This window comes from Nicotiana sylvestris, chromosome 7, assembly GCF_000393655.2.
Source record: "Nicotiana sylvestris chromosome 7, ASM39365v2, whole genome shotgun sequence".
Lineage (NCBI taxonomy): Eukaryota > Viridiplantae > Streptophyta > Magnoliopsida > Solanales > Solanaceae > Nicotiana > Nicotiana sylvestris.
The window spans coordinates 19,559,841-19,581,147 of record NC_091063.1 but is presented as its reverse complement, the minus strand read 5'-3'; the positions used below and the strand labels follow the sequence as shown (position 1 = coordinate 19,581,147).

The 21,307-nt window shown below is 39.9% G+C and overlaps 1 protein-coding gene across 1 annotated transcript; it reads left to right on the top strand.

The window, feature by feature from the left end:
* The first annotated feature begins 10,518 nt into the window (after positions 1-10,518).
* Positions 10,519-12,812, top strand: LOC138872814 (uncharacterized). Its single transcript, XM_070151232.1, has 3 exons — positions 10,519-10,736; positions 10,934-11,425; positions 12,119-12,812. Exons 1-3 carry the CDS (start codon positions 10,519-10,521, stop codon positions 12,810-12,812), a joined length of 1,404 nt encoding a protein of 467 aa, XP_070007333.1.
* The last annotated feature ends 8,495 nt before the right edge of the window (positions 12,813-21,307 follow it).

The following is a 21,307-nucleotide window of genomic DNA, read 5'->3' as shown; positions in this document are numbered from 1 at the left end:
GCTGTTTATCTGTTGTGGCTGTGTTTGTTGCATACTACTCAGCTGATCATTCTCCTTCTTCTTTTGCTTTGCTATACCAGGTATACGATTAATACACTGTCAATGTAACTTGAAAGTTGAGCATGAATACAAAAGAGAAGAGTCGAAGATGTTTATTTCACACATAGACTGTTATATTGAACATCATATAATGTATAATAGTTTACATTCTTGTTTGGATACTGGAGGTAGTCCCTCATACCTAGTAAATATCAATGTATGGTGATTGAATGTTAGATTGTGTATATAGGCTAGTAGATAAAAGGATTCACAATGCAGCAGGTTGTATCATAGACTTTGGCTAATTGTGTTTAGTATATTTTTTAATGCATGCCAAGCATGAAAACTATCCATTACTAGTTAAGTTCCTTCCCTTTTGATAAACTGTCTCGTATAACTGGTAAATCACACTTTAGAACAAGGAACACAAGCTTACGATCTCAACCTCACGAAGGTCGAGCCCAAGTCGAAGCAAACTAAGAAGGTCTTCATCGGAAAAACTGTGGCCCAGGCCTGGCCCATCCTGCATGAGCTGGGCTTGGGACCATAAGATTCGATTGCTTGCCCGTGGGCGTGACCCTGTTTCTGATTTTGTAAAAAGGGCATTCTGAATCCTGCTATAAATAACCCGCAAGCATGTAATTAACTAGGACTATCTCTGCTTTCAATCAGTAGAGACAAACGCGACAAGAAACGTAGTTGCTATAGGATATCCTTTTAAAATAAAGACGAAATGAGCCTCGACGAATAAAAACGCACAAGATGCGGGGCCCTCGTTAAATATATATATCAAAGCACTTAGCTTCCAGGGCAGGCCGTTTAGAAAATCTCACGGTCTTCCCAGAATAATAACGCGATAGTCTCTTTAAGCGCGTATTTAATAATGTTATCTCCTTAAACTCGGGTGCACATTTATGTGACCCAAATCCAGATCTCAACGGAATCGAAATATGTCTCTAATCACGGGCACATTGATTGTGGCGTGGTCTGAGATGCATTTCCATGACGTTGTAAATTCTTTTAATAATAAATGAGACGAGCCTCGACAAACAAAAAATGCACAAGGTGTGGGGCCCTCTAAATGTATATATTAAAATACTTAGAATTCGGGATAGGCCGTTTAGCGAATTTCACGGCCCTTTTTCCCAAAATAACAATACGCTAGTTGCTTTAGGCGCGTATTTAATAATGTTATCTTCCTAAACCCGGGTGCACATTTATGTGACTCAAATCCCAATCTCAACAGAGTTGAAACGTATCTCTAACCACGGGTACATTGACTGTAACGTGGTTCGAGGTGTGTTTTCCACGATGTTGCAATTCTTGATAAAAATAACAGTAAATGATAAAAGCGGTTAAAAGTTAAATTATGCACATAGGTTCAACATGTATTAAATCAGATAATCAAGCCGAATATGACAGTTGAGCGACCGTGCTAGAACCACGGAACTCGGGAATTCCTAACACCTTCTCCCGGGTTAACAGAATTCCTTATCCAGATTTCTGGTACGCAGACTGTAATATGGAGTCATTCTTTTCCTTGATTCGGGATTAAAATTGGTTGACTTGGGACACCCTAAATCTCCCAAGTGGCGACTCTGAAATAAATAAACCAATCCCGTTTCGATTGTCCTTTAATTGGAAAAAACTCCCTACGCCCCTCGGGGGCGGAAAAAGGAGGTGTGACAGATGCCATCATATGACAGAAAGTCAGAAATTGGTTAAGAAACTGGGGCACAATTTTGAGAAGGATTCTCAAAATTCTAGAGAAGGTTTAGCAAGTTTCATCGCACGCAAATGGCCGAAGGATCATTTACCAAACTGGGGCAGAATTTTGAGAAGGATCCTCAAAATATTAAAATAAGAAAGCTGCAATGTTTCTGAAATGTATTACAGTCACTAGTTCATCTAAAATTACTTGATATTTCACTATGTTTTCTAAAAAAGAACTCTATTTTTATCAATAAATACATATTTTCGAAAACTCTATTTCCGTGACAGTTAGGTGTTACCCAGGGCAACTCAAAAAAGGCCTCCATAACGGAGCGGAGCAAAAGCCAGCAAACGAAGGCACAAACCAACCTCCCCTTACAAAACTTACAATTTTTTTTGGATGCAGGCATGGAGAACATAACAGAAGTATTCGCAAACATACACATACCAAAGTCCTAACGATCAGGCCACCAGACACAAACATATCTCCAGCTAAGAAATATTTTATTCTTATTTGTTCTCTGCATGAGCTAAGCCCTACCTCCATATTTGTATAAAGCTGAGCATTGCCTTCTACTTGCATGAGACTAAGCCCTGTCTCTAATCCTGCATGAGGCTAAGTCGTGCCTCTTATCTGCATAAGGCTACGCATTTCCTTATCTTTGCATGAGACTAAGCTCTATCTCACATCTTGCATGAGGCTAAGCCCTGCCTCCATATTTGCATAAGGCTAAGAATTGCCTTCTCCTTGCATGATACTAAGCCATGTCTCCAATCTTGCATGAGGCTAAGCCCTGCCTCTCATCTACATAAGGCTAAGCATTGCCTTCTATTTGCATGAGACTAAGCTCTATCTCAAATCTTGCGTGAGGCTAAGCCCTACCTCCATATTTTCATAAGGCTAAGCATTGCCTTCTCCTTGCATGAGACTAAGCCCTGTCTCCAATCTTGCATGAGGCTAAGCCCTGCCTCTCATCTACATAAGGCTAAGCATTGCCTTCTCTTTGCGTGAAACTAAGCTCTGTCTCCAATCTTGCATGAGGCTAAGCCCTGCCTCTCATCTGCATAAGGCTAAGCATTGCCTTCTCTTTGCATGAGACTAAGCTCTGTCTCCAATCTTGCATGAGGCTAAGCTATGCCTCTCATCTGCATAGGTTTAAGTATTGTATTCTCTTTCCATGAGACTAAGACCTGTCTCAAATCTTGCATGAGGCTAAACCCTGCCTCCGTATTTGCATAAGGCTAAGCACTGCCTTCTCATGGGACTAAGCATTGTCCCTCCCTGCATAAATGTTGCTCTATTCTTGGAACCATCTTCTTCTCTCGGGCTAAGCTCTACCCAAACTCCGTGCAAGACTAAGCTTTGTCTTGCTATCACTTTTAGTATCATATCTCTGCACTTCATGGGATGGCATATAGCCAACCTGTCCAAAGGCGTCATAGTCTGAAGGCATCATCCTCATAGCCTGAAGACACCATGTCATGGCCTGAGGATCTCTCAATGCTTGCACATCATTATTCAAAGGCGTCATAGTTCAAAGGCACCATCCCCATGGCCCGAGAACATCAGTTCATGGCCTGCGAATCTCCTATCTTACAATTCATGGCCTGGGACATCATAGTCTAAGGATGTCATCCGCACTGTCCAAAGACAATCTTTCATGGTCCAAAGGGAATTTGCATCATCTATATACTCGCATGCATTGTGTTTTAAGTTTTGCATGTAATCCAGGAGGTAACCGTTCTTCAAATAGGAGCAGCCTTAGCTCCGGTTTCTGCTCATGCCATTTTTCACTTTGCCATTATAACCTATTCCCATCAATTACCCACCTTACTCTGTGATATCCAGAAATCTACCCTATAATCCCTTTGTTACACTCCAAACCTATAATCATAACTCTATCCGACATCACCCTTCACAAAAGAAATTTTTGATGAAACTAGCTACCATTCCTATAACAACTCTATCAGTTTCATTCACCGTTGGGTCCAGAACTACACATGGCCTGATTCATGTAAAACTAGGGATATGTAGGCAATTCAGAGACCAGGGTTCGTCCTTTATTTTTTCAAAACACCCATTCGGTCAAAATCGGTCTTTATTTCTTTACCCGAAAATTGATACCCAATTTTTCCCTCATATATTTTAAATATGCATAAATACTTTTAAAATATTGTACATGTATTTACAAACATGCACAAGTATTTTACAATTTTTTCTACAATTTTTTAAGGCACTAAATCTATTTATTTTTGTATTTTTTAATTACATAAATGTTCAAAACTATCCCTCATATTATTTTATGATGATTTAATCATCATTTATATTCATATGAGTATTCAAATGTTTTAATTACATTTGCATTTTTAAGACTATAATTGCATATATTGCAAAATAGCCCCTACATATGCATAACTATATTATCTATACAGAAAATGAATTTTTATATTTTTATAATATTAAATAATTATTTTAAATCACTTTCATGCATGAAAATCATTTTTTATCATTTAATTAGCTATTTTTAAAATTATTTTAATGGGTATTTAACAAATAGCCCCTAATTTATACCCAAAATCGGATCCACCCAATCCAATTCAATTAAAAACCAGGCCCAAATCTACCCAGGCCAAACCCTAAAGACTTCTACCTGGCCCCAAACCCCTCTAATTTTGGTCGTTGATCACAGAGATCAACAGCCACCATTCATTCTTTCCTTTTTTATTCAAAATGACCCTAAACCCTAATCATTCCTCTCATTCTGTCGTCACTCGTTTCCCTCACCCCTCCAATTCTCTGCCAACTCACCCAAACCCTAATCGCCGTCAGCAGTGGGAACCTCCCTTCTATGGTGTTTTCGTGCATTCTCCGACCACCACCGGTCTCCTATACCCTCTGGCTGTTTGATTTCATGAGTCCTTGAGAAGATCTCATGGAAACCTAACATGTTCTGGCTTGAAAGTTGTTTACCGGCCTGTCTCAGGCCACTTTCGTTTGCGAGTATGGATTTCCTCTTGTTTCTAGTACGAATCCATGGGTTTTTGATCGATTCTCTTCATCTCTACTATTTTTTAAAACCATAGTTTCACTACTGTTCGAATTTTCTCAGATCTTTATAGATCTGAAGTGATTCGAGTATTATTGGGTGTTTTCCTTTAAAAATCTCTTGGTTCAATTAATTATTTCAACTTTGTTTACTCTTTCTGAAATTAGGGTTCATCCCAGACTTTTCTTCAAAGATATTTCTAACTTCTCAGTGTTTTTATTATTTGTTTTTTCGCTATCTTGACTAATTTTCGCATGCATGCTCAAACCTTAGATGATTTTGCGTGTTATACTGATTTCTTCGATTTTGTTTCGATATTGTGTTTATCTTCGTGAAGCAGTCATATTAACATATTCTATTTAGAGACCTAAATGATTTTCCCTGTTAAAATCAGTATTTTGTGGAATTTTTTACTTGATTGATTTCTGTTAAGGATCTGGACGATCTTCTTTCTTGTTAAAATCATAACCCTTCGGGGATTCTTACTTGGTTGATTTCTATTTAAGGATTCAAATAATTCTTTCCTATGAAATCAGTACTCTTTGAAGATTTTTACCGATTGTTTCCTATTAATTGCCCTGTTAAAATTAGTGTGTTAGGATTTTACTAGCTTCCTTATTTGTGACATGCTTCCCTATTTTTCTTACTTGCCTTAATTAGTCGACAGTACTTTGGGGATTTTTACTGACTCCCTACATGGTATGATTTTGATTCATTGCCTTAATTGAACCCCCTCTAATGACCGTTAATTGACTATTCCCCAATTAAAGGGGTCTTTCCCGGACATCCCTATAGAAATTAATTCTGTGATTGGTTGATTGATCCCTAATTGATTGAACTCTAATTCTCTTTACCTTATTTGTTCTACTCCCTAAGTGTTATATATACACTCTCATTCTGCCTCTCAAACACATGAACAATAGTTCAAACACACACACACATAAACTTTCTCTCATGTCTCTCTCTACTACTTGTGTTCATTACTTGTCTAGCCGGCTGAAATCCAAGGCTAGACTGTTGAATCCTGCCTACTTTACCTTCTATTTTTGCTTCCTTTACTGTTATGTTCCTACCTCAATGTCATTATGAAGTTAAAATCTATGTGCTCCTTGTTGCTTCGTTTCTGCTAAGGCTATATCTTTTATGTACTAGTGTAACTACTGCCTAGTTAACTCTGTTTACTACCTGATCAGCATGTCTAAAGTTTCACTCTTCTTGTTTATTGTCTTAAGTCAGCATGTTTACTTTAGTTTAAGTACTTCATCTTTCATGTTTACTTCCTCCAACCAGCATGCTTTGTGTCTCAGACTTTCATGTTATGTAATTAACTTCAATTGGCATGAATAATTCTGTGTAGTAGACCCATGTCCTCAGCATAACTATTCCTACATTCAGTCTCTGTGCTTTACTATCTATTACTTCTTTAGCATCAAGTATGACTTTCCTGTTACGACTCTAAATCAGTAGTCTATGTTCTAATGAATGCTATGAATTTGGTTGTTGGTTGTCAATCAGCCCCTGCTTGTTCTATGTACTTGTTGTTCAATATACTCTCCCTTGTATCCTGTTTATGTGTTTCTGATTGAAGCTTTCTGTGTTCCCAACCCCTGATCCCTATCTTCAAAATTGCTTGTCCTCACCTAGAGTTAATTAACAAACTGAAGTTGAATCTAGGCAATATGGCATTGTTGTTTGTTGAACCTTTCTTTTCCAGAAATGTTTTCAACATGTTTTCACCCCCTAATATGTTTTCTAAACTATTTATACACCTAAAGTATTTTTCACTCATAAACATTTTACTTCTATACTATTTTCCTAAGGTTATTCCAACTATGTCAAGCACTCTCACTCCTACTCTTAGATTACTTAAGATTCTGCCCCTCCAGTGTGCGTGCTGCCTAGGAATCCATGAGATTCCTCCGAACTCTAGCACACTGGGGCTGGCCCTTCCACTCTGCACATAATCGCTTCTTCATTTAAAAAGATCTTGGTGTGAGAATTGCCCGAGGTCCCTAAGGCCCTTGGGAACTTTGACGCACCAGGATACTTCCTCTTGGACACTATGAGATTATGGCATTTTGGATTGTTTGAAGTCCTAGAATTTCCAGGTTCACTTTGGGCCTCTATTCAAGCTCCATATAGCATAGTTTGTTCCTTCTGTAATTCATATGATTTGTAATAATTTCCTTGTAAACAGATATTGGGATATTAGTAAAATTGGGAGGGATTCTCATATATATTTTGTTGGGAACGGGTAGATACCATGCCTATAGGGTTTAATCAGTTCCTACACTTAGAAACCATGCCTATAAGTTATTGTAACGTTTGTCTAATTAGTGCATTTAGATACCATGCCTATAGGTGCTAAAATCAATCCTGCATTTTAGATATCATGCCTATAAGTTTTAAATCAATTTCTGCACTTAAAATTCATGCTAATAGGATTTCAGCATATTTAGCACTTAGAAACCATGCCTATGGGATTTAAAATCAATCTTGCATTCTAGACACCATGCCGGTAAATTTAAAACCGGTCCTTGCATGCCAACAAGGTTTAAATCAGTTCTCTGCATGAAAATAAGGTTTTAAAACTAATTGCTGCATTTTGATGTCATGCCTATAAGATTTTAGAATGAATTTCTGCGTTTAGCTACCATTGTCTATAAGTCTAAAATCAATCTCTACACCTAGACAGCATGCCTATAGGATCTAATGAACCAAACTGTCTGCTAAAATTGTTTACTGGTTTATTGTACGTCTGATTAATGACTTGATACCATGTTCATAGGACATCACTGACACACGCCTAGGCAAGCCTATAGGGTGACTAAAATCCTGTAAACTGTAAAACTGTGCTTTTGTTATTTGTGAATTGTCCAGATTTAGCAAGCCTTAAAATCAGTAGGCAAACTGATTAGGTCTCAATTGCTTCGCTTTAACACAATGTTGCATATATTCTATTTTCTCACCTATATATCCTGCTCTAGGACCCTTTGAAATATCTGAAATCTTGTTGTTTGAGACGTGTTATTGTCTGCTCGCGTGAGAAGGTAAAAGTGAGTCTTTAATTACCTCTTTATGTGAATGTCCTATTTGTCTTTGCTTGTCGCTTAGATTTTCTCCTTTTAAACACCTTAGGAGAGTCTAAAACTGTCTTAATTAGAGGTCCTAAACACCTCCAGGGCCATAAGGAAGGGACGGGTAATGCACGCATAGAGTACGTTTGCTTAGAATTGCTTATGTAACCACTAAGGGGAGGGTAATTGGGTAGTAAAGGATATGATGATCTGTGCGCTAATGCTATGTGTAGCACCCCAACTTGGGGACGATTACCAAGCATTGTACAGAAGTGATCATGTAGACTAAAAAACTTAGGACCCCTCTTTACTCCTTGTTTTAAATATAATATCAATTTGTCTAATTTGCTTTATCTATTTATAAGACTAATTCACATAATTTGAGTTCGGTCGGGACCCACCGTTGTGGACCACGAGGGGTGCCTAACATCTTCCCCTCAAGGTTATTTCGAGCCCTTACCCAACCTCTGGTAACGCAAACAGGTTTTATGAGTTGCTTGCTTTAGGTGCCCTAACGCACCTTAAATTCGTTAGGTGGCGACTCTTCAAATTCCGTACCCAATTCCCAAAAGGAAATGAGTTATTCCCTATGAATGTCGAAACTCGGACCCCGCCACAAGACGAAAGAAGGGGGCGCGATATGGGGCAGGTATCTTTGTTTTGTATTGGGCCTTAAAACTTGGCCCAGTTCGGTCTTAAACAAATAGCAGCCCCAATCTCTTTTAAACTTCCAAATTAACCAATTAAACTAGTGGCCTCTATTTTGGCCAAGCTTTTCCCCATCCCAAAAGTGTTTTTTTCTCAAAAAGCATTTTTTTCTCAACTGAGGTGTTTGGCCAAGCTTTTTGGGGAAAAAGTAATTTTGGGAAGAAGCAGTTTTTGTGAAGTAGAAAAAAGTAGCTTCTTCCCAAAAGCAAAAGTAGTTTTGATTTTTCTTCTTACCAAAAATACCCTTAGCAAAATATGATATATATCAAAATAAACTTAATTATTTTAAACTTAATACTTAGAACTGGATATTATATTATTGAACTCTCCAAATGCATAAATATTTCTTTTTATTTTTAGGATAACTTTCTAATATATGGTGACTTTTAAGATGAATGCTTTTATATTTGTTAAATGATTTTTTGATATATTTAAATCATCTTGAAAGAATTAGAGTATTTTGTAATTTATTTTCATGTTTTACTTAAATAAAATGAAAATTTTAATTATTATCTTTAATAGTAAATTATTTATTTATTCATATAATATTAACTATAAAGTAAATCTCTTCATGTCCTTATTCGTAATTTAAAATTTATTGAAATATTCAAAATTTACGGCTCTTTCTCTCTCACTCACTCTCCTCGCTCTCCCTCTCTCGTCTTCGGCTAACCACCGGCGAGTCAGCCGGCGCCGGCAGCCAGCAGGCAGGTAGGCCCTCCTCCTCTCTCATCCCTCTTTCTCCTCTCGTCCCCCCTTCCCGTTTTCTCTCTCTCCCCTCTTATTTTTCTTTACGTTCCCTACCCCCCACCGTAGCAATCTCACTCGTTGTGTCGGTGACCCCTCTTTCTTTCTCCTCCCTTCTTTCGGTCTTCTCTCCTCCTTCTCCCTCCTTTATCGTCCTTCTCTCTACCCCATCCCCTTTTGGTCGATCTTTTAGCCCTAGTCCTAATAGAGTTGCCCTCAGGTCGATGACCTCCGGCCGGTGACTCCCCTGGTTGCCCTCTCTTCTCTGCCCAAGTCGCTCCCACTCCCCACCCCCATTTTCTTCCATTTGTGTTTGACTCTTTGACTCACTAACCCTCCCCGTTGCACTCATCGATGGTCCGCCTCCTTGTTTAGTTGGGCAGCCCGGGTTTCCATAGAACTAAACAGGTGCTGCGGTGACAGGTTGACAACCCCTTCCCCCTATTGGTTTTGTGGTAGTTGTGTAAAATTTGTCACTGAATTAGCTGCAATGGTTAAAGATAAGCGTGAAATGTACTGGCAGGCATCGTAAAATAGCCATGGTTTGGTGTTTGCAAAGGCTGGTGGGAGTTAGAAGGACGTACGTCAGATTCTGCGACCTCGAATGGGCACCAAGTCAAATTTCCAGGTCCTTTCCGCGGGAATAGATACCTCATGCTTTCCTGTTTCTATCTTTATGCTAGTTAATTTGTTGCCTATGGTGTTAGCATTAGTTTAATCATATTATTAGCGTGTCTGTGTTTGCATCATGTTATCTTTAGTTGGGGTCGTTGCCTATTCGGTGTTAGTATTTTTCAGTAGCTTGTCGTAGGTATAGTGGTTGTGGGCTAGGATGTAGAGTAAGGTCATGTACTTGGGGGGTGCGTAGGGTGAGGTAGGGGTTAGGGGGTGGGATAGGAGGCAATTGGGGTAAATGGAACAAGGGAGCTTGTAGGTTGAGGATTAGGTCATGGAACATAGGTATATTGACGGGTAAGTCAATAGAGTTGGCGAAGATTCTCCAGAAGAGGAAGGTCAATATAGCTTGTGTCTAGGAAACTAGGTGGGTAGGATCAAAGGCTAGGGATACGAATGGGTATAAGTTGTGGTACTCTGAAGTCGTGAAGGGTAAGAATGAAGTGGGTATTTTAGTAGATAGGGATATTATAGAGTCTGTGGTAAAGGTTAGGTAGGTGAATGATAGACTAATGTCTGTCAAGTTAGTGGTTGGAGATTGCACCCTTAATGTTGTTAGCGCTTACGCGCCACAAGCGGGCTTGGATGAGGAGGCTAAACGACACTTCTTAGGATCAAAGGCTAGGGATACGAATGGGTATAAGTTGTGGTACTCTGAAGTCGTGAAGGGTAAGAATGAAGTGGGTATTTTAGTAGATAGGGATATTATAGAGTCTGTGGTAAAGGTTAGGTAGGTGAATGATAGACTAATGTCTGTCAAGTTAGTGGTTGGAGATTGCACCCTTAATGTTGTTAGCGCTTACGCGCCACAAGCGGGCTTGGATGAGGAGGCTAAACGACACTTCTGGAGGGGTTGGATAATATAGTGCATAGTATTCCACCTGCTGAGAGGCTTTTTATAGGAGGAAATTTCAATGGTCATATTAGGTCGTCAGCTGGTGGTTATGTCGAGGTGTATGGCGGTTTTGGCTTTGGGGTTAGAAACGGAGGAGGAACCTCACTATTGCAGTTCACGAAGGCTTTCGAGCTGATGATTGCGAACTCTAGTTTTTCGAAGAGGGAGGAGCATCTGGTGACTTTCCAATGTATTGTGGTGAAGATTCAGATTGATTATTTCCTCCTCATAAAGTATGATAGGGGGTTGTACGAGGATTGCAAGGTTATCCCAGGTGAGACCCTCGCTACGCAGCATAGGCTCTTGGTTATGGATGTCGGTATCATAATAAGGAGGAAGAAGAGGGCTGCTTGTAGCAGACCAAGGGTCAGGTGGGGAGCCTTAACTAAGGATAAAGCTCAGAAGCTAGAGGGGAGGTTATCGGCTATAGGAACCTGGAAAAGTAGTGGGGACGCAAGTGCTATGTGGATGATGATAGCGAACTGTGTCGGAGGCGGCGAAATAGGTGTTAAGGGTCTCGAAAGGTTTCTTGGGCTGACACAAAGGCGACTGGAGGTAGAATAGAGTGGCCCAAGCTAGAGTGGAAATGAAGAAGGCATTGTACATGAAGTTAGTAGGGAGTACAAGGGATTAGGAGATGAGGGCGAATAGAGAGAGGTATAAGGTAGCAAGGAAGGAGGCGAAGTTAGCGGTTATGGAGGCTAAAACTACAGAATTTGGTTTGTACGAGGAACTGGGGGAAAAGTCGGGGATAAGAAGTTATATCAGATGGCTAAGGTGATAGAGAGGAAGGCTCGAAACCTGGACCAAGTGAGGTGCATCAAAGATAAGGATGGTAGAGTGTTGATAGGGGAGGCTCAAATTAAGCAGAGATGGCAGACTTACTTTTATGGACTTCTGAATGAAGAAAGGGACAAGGATATTGTGCTAGGCAATCTGGGGCATTCAGAGAGTCTCTGAGACTTTGGGTATTGTAGGCACATTAAGTTCGAGGAGGTCGTAGGGGCTATGCGTAAGATGAACATAGGCAGAGCGACCGGGCCAAACAAAATTACGATTGAATTTTGGATGTGCATGGGTAGAGTAGGCCTGCAGTAAATGATTGGGTTGTTTAATATTATTTTCAGTACAACGAGAATGTCGCATGAGTGGAGGTAGAGTATGGTGGTACCGTTGTACAAGAACAAAAGTGATATCTAGTATTGTAATAACTATAGGGGTATCAAGTTAGTTAGTCATACTATGAAAGTTTGGGAGATAGTGGTAGAAGTAAGGATGATGAATACTGTGTCTATATCTGACAACCAGTTCGGGTTCATGCCAGATCGTTCGACTACAAAAGTTATCCACCTTATTAGAAGGTTGGTGGAACAGTACAGGGATAGAAAAAAGGATCTCCACCTAGTGTTTATTGGCTTGGAGAAAGCATATGACAAGATCCCTAGGGAGGTTCTCTGGAGATGCCTGGAGGCAAAAGGTGTGTCATTAGCTTACATTAGAGCGATCAAGGAAATGTATGATGGAGATAAGACTTGGGTTAGGACAATGGGAGGCAACTCGAAGCATTTTATGGTTGTTATGGGATTACACCAAGGATCTATGCTCAGCCCATTCTTATTTGCCCTGGTGATGGGAGCACTGACACACCATATTCAAGGGAAGGTGCCATGGTGTATATTATTCGTTGATGACATAGTTCTGATTGATGAGATGCAAGGCAGTGTTAATGACAGGCTCGAGGTTTGGAGACATACCCTTGAGTCTAAGGGTTTCAAGTTGAGCATGACTAAGATAGAATATCTGGAGTGCAAATTTGGCGCCGAGTCGGGGGAAATTGGCATAGATGTGAGGCTTGGATCACATGTCATCCCTAGGAGAAGTAGTTTTAAGTACCTGAAGTCGATTATCTAGGGGGAGGAGAGATCGACGAGGACGTCACACACCGTATAGGGGTGGGATAGATAAAATTGAGGTTATCATCAGGAGTCCTGTGTGACAAGAAAGTGTCGCTATTACTCAAAGGTAAGTCCTATAGAGTTGTGGTTAGACCGGCCATGTTGTATGGGCCAGATTGTTGGCCGGTTAAGAACTCTTATATTCAGAAGATGAAAGTAACAGAAATGAGGGTGCTGAGGTGGATGTGCGGGCATACTAGGATGGATAAGATTAGGAATGAAGTTATTCGGGAGAAGGTGGGTGTAGCTCTTATGGATGACAAGATACGGGAAGCGAGGCTCAGGTAGTTCCCGCACGTGCAGAAGAGGAGCCATGATGCTCCTGTGAGGAGGTGCGAGTGATTGGCCTTGGCGGGTATGAGAAGAGGTAGAGGGCGACCTAAGAAATATTAGGGAGAGGTGATCATATAGGACATGGTGTTGATGCAGATTTTCGAGGACATGACCCTTGATAGGAAGGTGTGGAAGTCGAGCATTAGGGTTATAGGTTAGGATGTAGTCGAGTCTGGGATGAGGCTAGTTTGATAGGGTTGGCCTTAGACTACTAGTGGTTAATGTTGTGTTCACACTATCCTTCCGTTGTGCATAGCATCGAGGCTTATTTTCTGGTTTTGTTATTGCATTTCAATTATGTTCTAATTCTTATGATGTTGTTATTATTTCTTTGGTTTTTATTTGATGGTACCAATATATAGTCCCTTCTTTTCTCGTCTTTTCCGCCTTCTTGAGCTGAGGGTCTTTCGGAATCAGCATCTCTACTCCTTCGGGGTAGGGATAAGATTTGCATATACACTACTCTCCCCAGACTCCACTTGTAAGATTTTACTGGGTCATTGTTGTTGTTGTTGTTGTTGTTGTTGTTGTCCTTATTTGTAATTTGGTACTTAAAAGTACTTTTTGAAAAGTTTGGCCAAACACAAACTATTGCTCAAAAATACTTTTTAGATTGATTAGCCAAACACAAACTACTTCTCTCCAAAAGTACTTTTTTTAAAAACATTTTTCAAAATAAGCAGATTTTTCCAGCTTAGCCAAACATGCTACTAATTTTGCAAGAACTAACTACTTTTTCACTTTTTAAAAATTAACCAATTAATGCATAAACTATCAAATTAAACTAGTTGATTAATCAAAACAACTAATATATTATTCTATTATTTTTTGTTTTGTATTTTAACAAAAATGCAACTACATGCTGTTAAAAACTAATAATGCAATTAAAGTCTAAAAATAGTACAAATGAAAGGTAAAATATTTTATGGGTGATTTTTTTATTTAAAAATATTCCTAATAATGCAAAAATGCAAGTAATCTAATGATGCTATAGAATGCAATCAAATAAACAAACAAAATTCCTAAAATTCTTTCAAGAATAATAAAAAAACTATTTTGAATATTTTAGGAGTAATTTCATATATGGGACGAAAACTTCGTGCTCTCAGATATGTCAAACAAACTCACGTGTTTATGTTTAGCAAATTTTCCGTTGCAAATATCAATATGAGCATATATCTTCTGATATAACACTCTGCTTTGAGTTGAACTACTTCAACTGACACAAAATCATATTAAGATGACCATAATTTTGTTTTCCTATCTACTAATTTGTGACTGAAGGTGTTAGTTGTGTCATTTGTGTGACTGATAAATATCTTGATTTCTTATAACCGTGGTTTTCTTTTAATGATTAGTTTATTACTATATCATTTTGCAAAATCGAGATAACTTTACGATCGTTTGTCTGTTTCAATAGAAGATTGGTATATTTAAGATGACATGGATGGTTATAGGGGAAGGCTAATTAGGATGAGACTATGTTGACCCTTAAGATTTGATGTTTATCATATGACATGTATGCTACTTTGATACTTAGTGTTGCTCAACCATCTCTGTGCGAAGCATGTTCCAAAGATTAGATTGATCATTTCACCTCAGCTCAAGCTGGTCTAAGTTTTTCCTCTCCAAATGGTCTAGTTAATCACCATTACAGCTCAGTTTTCTTGCCCGTTCAACAGAGTAATTTCACTAATGCCCAAGGAGTTTAAGATTTAACTCATGTATTATTGGAAAATTAGAGTCCTGTTGACATTCGGCTGGAGTAGTAGTTTAATTCTTAGAAAAATACTTTCCCTGTTCTCCAGCTTGACTGACTTGAGCATTTTTTCATATATTGATGCTCCTGTGCTGTTTGTTGTTGTTTCTCCTGTGAGTAAGGGTGCCAAATGGGCGGGTTGAGCTAATTTTGAACGGGTCAAAATGGGTTGAGTCAATAAATAAACGTGTCAATTACCCGCCCGAAAGTTACTTGAGCTGAAATAAATGAGTTCAACAATAGGCAAGTCAATGACTGACCCGACCTTGGACGAGTTGGATAGGCCATCTAATGAAAGAATTCGCTACTTCTTATTCCCCAGCTTTAGCCAAAGAAGTCTAGATCTCTTCTGGTTTTTGTCAATTACCAAAATTGGTTGTTTACAACAATCAATTAGTTGTAAGACTAAGAAAACTATTTTAATCAGAAAAATAACAAAATCAAGTAAAATAATTTAAACGAAGCAAACACTTGAATAACTCACTCATTTGCAGTAAACCTCGTGTTTTTGTCTGCATATCACATGTCACGACCCGAATTTTCTCACTGTCGGGATCGTGATGACGCCTAACATTGTACTTGCTAGTCAAGCCAACGTTACAGAATATTTTACCTTTTTCTTTTGCCTTTTAATAATTTACAAGTTAACAAAAATAAATCAGCAGAATAAATGCGGAAGAACGGAATTTAACAAATTATCTTAATACAATTAACGAAACCGCAATAAAACTCCACCCAAAACTGGTGTCACAACTCACGGATGGTCTACGAATACTACAAACAATGGTCTGAACAAAGAAATGTACATCTGTTTCGAAAGTAGATAAACAAAAAAGAGATAGGATAGAAGAGGACGCCAAGGAATGCGGATGTCTGCAGGACTACCTCGGGTCTCCACTAGACTGAAGGCAGCCACCCAAGCTCTACTCACAAGGTCTGGCACCGAGATCTGCACAGAAAGTGCAAAGTGCAGTATCAGTACAACCGACTCCATGTACTGGTAAGTGTCGAGCCTAACCTCGGCGAAGTAGTGACGAGGCTAGGACACAACAACCAACATAAACCTGTGCAGTTAATCAGTATAATAACAGAGTAACAAGTAATAAAACTAAGCAGGAATGAACGGGAAGAGACAACATGTTATAGGGGTTTCAACATAAAGAACTTCAGCAGTAAAGGAATTTAAACAGTTAAAACACTTGAACCGATAACAGCAAATGGACACAGCAAACAGAAAATGCACGGCATCACCCTTCGTGCTTTTACGCTCAATCCCCACCATGCAATCAATAATAGAAATGTGCACGGCATCACCCTTCGTGCTTTATCACTCTTCCTCACTATATAAATAATAGAAATGTGCACAGCATCACCCTTCGTGCTTTATCTCTCTTCCTCACCATATGCATCAATAGAAATGTAAATGTGCACGCAAATCGAGGAAAGGCAAAAGGAGGTTTTTAAGGCCTCGGAACACATATTTGACTTCAAAAATAAGATATGACCTTTTGGGTTATCACATTCTCCACCTCTAAAATAACCGTTCATCCTCGAACGGACATAGAAAAGTACCAGAGTCAGTGAAAAGATGGGAATATCGGCTCCGCATATCAGACTTGGACTCCCAGGTAGCTGCATCGACAGGCTGACCTCTCCATTGAACACGAACCGAAGGGTAACTCTTCGATCTCAACTGACGAACCTGCCGATCTAGAATAGCTACCGGCTCCCCCTCATAGGTCAAGTCCTTGTCCAACTGGACAGTGCTAAAGTCTAACACGTGAGATGGATCCACGTGATACTTCCAAAGCATAGACACAAGAAACACTGGGTGCACAGCTGATAAACCTAGCGGCAACGCAAGTCTGTAAGCCACATCTCCCACTCGATCAAGGGTCTTAAAATGCCCGATGAACCTTGGGCTTAGCTTGCCCTTCTTTCCAACTCTCATCACACCCTTCATGCCGACATCCGAAGCAACACTCGCTCCCCGACCATGAATGTCACATCACGAACCTTATGGTCGGCATAACTCTTCTGCCTGGACAGAGTTGTACGAAGCCTATCCTGAATGATCTTAACCTTTTCCAAGGCATCCTGAACCAAATCTGTACCCAACAACCGAGCCTCTCCCCGCTCAAACCAACCAACCGGCAACCGACACCGCCTACCATATAATGCCTCATAGGGAGCCATCTGGATGTTCGACTGATAACTGTTGTTGTAGGAAAACTCTGCTAATGGCAAGAACTGATCCCAAGAACCTCCAAAGTCAATAACACATGCTCGGAGCATATCCTCCAAAGTTTGAATAGTTCGCTCAAACTGTCCGTCCGTCTGAGGATGAAATGTTGTGCTCAACTCGACCTGCGTACCTAACTCACATTGTACTACCCTCTAGAAATGCGAGGTAAACTACGTACCTCGGTCAGAAATGATAGACACAGGCACACCATGAAGACGAACGATCTCATAGATATAAATCTTTGTCAACCGCTCATAAGAATAGGAAACTTCCACAGGAATGAAATGCGCCAACTTAGTCAGCCTATCCACAATAATCCATACTGCGTCAAACTTCCTCTTAGTCTGTGGGAGTCCAACAACGAAGTCCATAGTGATACGCTTCTACTTCCACTCAGGAATCTCATTCTTCTGAAGCAAACCACCAGGTCTCTGATGTTCGTACTTTACCTGCTGACAATTCAAACACCGAGCTACATACGCAACAATATCCTTCTTCATACTCTTCCATCAATAATGTTGCCTCAAGTCCTAATACATCTTAGCGGCGCCCGGATGAATAGAATACCGGAAACTATGGGACTACTCTAGAATCAACTCACGAAGTCCATCCACATTAGGTACACAAACTCGATCCTGAGTCCTTAAAACTCCATCATCTCCAACTGTAACCTGCTTGACACCTCTGTGTCGTACTATGTCTCTAAGGACAATCAAATGAGGATCATCATACTGCCGACAGAGGCGGATTTAGGATTTGAGGTTGGCGGGTGCCATAATTTCCTTTAATGTATACTTTGTAATGACTAATACGAAATTTGTTAGAAACGCTTAATCGATTTTTTTGAGTTGATTTGGGTCAACCTAATAGGTATTTTTTATTTAAAAATTACATCTCAAATATAAAAAAACAAACGTGGTTAGAATTTTAAAATAGGATCACGCCTTTATTATAACAACATAAGTAAAATCAATATTTTCACTAGGAAATTACATCTTTTCTGTATATTAAAAATTAATTTACACAAGTAAGATAACATCTGAAAGAGAATTACATCAATCAGAATAAGAAATTTAAAAAAATATTTTTCATAGATAAATTATACCCCATAAGCATAAATTAGATAAACTACAATTTATCATAAATCACATATTTTTTAAGTAATTCTTACGAAATTATTATAAAGTGATTTAAATTATATCTACCATTGCATAAAACAAATTTTTATGATATAACAAAAAAGATAAAAAAAAAAATTGATCTCAATCCAAAATTCTCATTAAGACCCAAGTTTTTCGGATTTGAAAGAAGAAAACTCATAAATTTAATTAAGAGGATTGCTTATTTTATATAATTTTAAAGTTTAGGAGTCTCTTTTTTGAGTGTTCTTGCTAGAGATCACATACAAAATAATAGAATAGAGAAAAAAAATATAAAAAAAAATAATAAAACGACAATTAAAAATTCGGTGGTAGCCGAAAAGGAAAATGACTAGGACAAAAGGAAATAAAAGCACAAAGAAAAGAGAAAGTCAGACAAGGTTCAAGATAAATTCAACTTGAATTTTACACACAAGAAAAGCTTTCAAAAAGGTCTATCAGTCATGGCACCTTTGTCTAGTTTACGGTTGCGGGTGGCAAGATCAGATAATTAACCTAATTTAAGAAAATCTCAACATAGGTATATAAAATATTTATCATCTTACCGGGTGCCATGCCACCCCTTCTTGAAGGGGTTGATTCGCCCCTGACTGCCGATCTCTGATATGCTCAAATAATGAGGAACGAGCGACTGTGCAAGCTAGAACACGGCTGCGCTCAGAAACATCCAACCTCATGAACTGATTGGCTAAAGCCTGAACATCCAAAGCAAGCAGTCTCTCACCGATTGGAATATACGCAAGGCTACCCATACTGGCTAACTTCCTACTCAAAGCATCGGCCACTACATTGCCTTCCCAGAATGATACAAGATAGTAATATCATAGTCTTTCAATAGCTCCAACCACCTCCTATTCCTCAAATTTATCTCCTTCTGCTTGAACAAGTATTGGAAACTCTTGTTATCCATGAACACCACACATGACACGCCATATAAATAGTGCCTCCAAATTTTCAGCGCGTGAAGAATGGCTGCTAGCTCCAAGTCCTGAACTGGATAATTCTTCTCGTGAATCTTCAACTACCGCGAAGCAAATGCAATAACCTTGCCATTCTGCATCAACACCGCACCAAGTCCAATACGAGATGCATTACAATATACTGTATATGGTCATGAACCTGTGGGCAATACCAACACCGGCGTCGTAGTCAAAGCCTTGAGCTTCTGAAAGCTCGCCTCACACTTGTCCGACCACCTGAACTGGGCACCTTTCTGGGTCAACCTGGTCATCGGGGCTTCTATAGATGAAAACCCCTCCACAAACCGACGGTAAAAACCCGCCAAACCCAAGAAACTCCGGATCTCTATAGCTGATGTGGGTCTAGGCCAGTCTTTAACCGCCTCAATCTTCTTAGGATCCACCTGAATACCTTCTGTTGATACGACGTGAACCAGGAATGCTACTGACCTCAACCAAAATTCACATTTCGAAAACATAGCATACAGCTGACTGTCCCTCAGAGTCTGAAGAACAACTCGAAGGTGTTGCTCATGCTCCTCCCGGTTGCGGGAGTAGATCAAAATATCACCAATGAAAACAATCACAAAGAAATCCAGATAAGGCTTGAACACTCGGTTCATCAAATCCATAAAAGATATTGGGGCATTTGTCAAACCAAATGACATCATTAGAAACTCATAATGCTCATACCGAGTGCGAAAAGCTGTCTTAGAGACATCGGATGCCCTAATCCTCAAATGATGGTAGCCAGATCTCAAATCAATCTTCGAAAACACCCTAGCACCCTGAAGCTTATCAAATAAATCATCAATACTCGGTAATGGATACTTGTCCTTGATAGTGACCTTGTTCAGCTGTTGATAATCTATATACATCCTCATCGACCCATCCTTCTTCTTAACAAACAACATCGTCGCACCTCAGGGTGAGACACTAAGTCTAATAAAGCCCTTATCAAGCAAGTCTTGCAACTGTTCTTTCAATTCTTTCAACTCTGGTGGAGCCATATGATATGGCGGAATAGAAATGGGCTGAGTGCCCGGAGCCAAATCGATGCAAAAGTCAATATCCCTATCGGGTGGTATCCCCGACAGATCTGCAGGAAATACCTCTGGAAATTCACGAACAACTGGCACAGAATCCATATAAGGAACCTTAGTACTAGAATCACGAACATACGCTAAATAAGCCAAACACTCCTTATCGACCATACGTTGAGCCTTCATATAAGAGATAACCTTGCTGGTAGAATGACCAGGAGTCTCGCTCTACTCCAATCGAGGCAACCCCGACAATGCTAAGGTCACGATCTTGGCGTGACAATCCAATATGGCATGATAGGGTGACAGCCAATCCATCCCCAAAATGACATCGAAATCCACCATATCGAGGAGTAGGAGATCTACACGGGTCTCAAGATCCCCAACGACAATCACACACGAATGATAGGACATGATCTACAATAATAGAATCACCCAACGGTGTAGACACATATACAGGAGCACCCAAGGAATCACGAGGCACAATCAAATACGCAATAAAATAAGATGACACATAGGAGTATGTAGACCCTGGATCAAATAGAACCGAAGCATCTCTACTGCAAACTGAAATCGTACCTGTGATAACTACGTCGGAGGACTTAGCCTCATGCCTGGCTGGGAAAGCATAACATCGGGGTTGGGCCCCACCATTCTGAACTACATCCCTAGGACGGCCTCATGCTCGCTAGCCTCCACCTCTAACACCTCGACCCCTACCTCTAGCTTGCTGAGCGGGCGGTGGAACACCCGGTGCCGCAATCATGGCTCGAGAACCCTGATGTTGAGAACTGCTCGAGGCTCGAGGGCAAAATCTAGCAATATGCCTCGTATCATCACAAGTATAACAAGACTTCGGTTGCTGAAACTGATGACCCTGAAACTGACCCTGACAGCTTGGGTAACAACCCTGAAAACTCTGGAGCGGAGGTGCACTAATAGGAGCTGGTGG

Coding starts and splice junctions, on each gene's coding strand:
- LOC138872814 (XM_070151232.1), top strand. CDS start 10,519: ATGTCTGTCAAGTTAGTGGTTGGAGATTGCACCCTTAATGTTGTTAGC. Junction 10,737..10,933: donor GAGTCTGTGGTAAAGGTTAG/GTAGGTGAATGA, acceptor TGGTCATATTAG/GTCGTCAGCTGGTGGTTATG. Junction 11,426..12,118: donor GGTGTTAAGGGTCTCGAAAG/GTTTCTTGGGCT, acceptor TAATAACTATAG/GGGTATCAAGTTAGTTAGTC.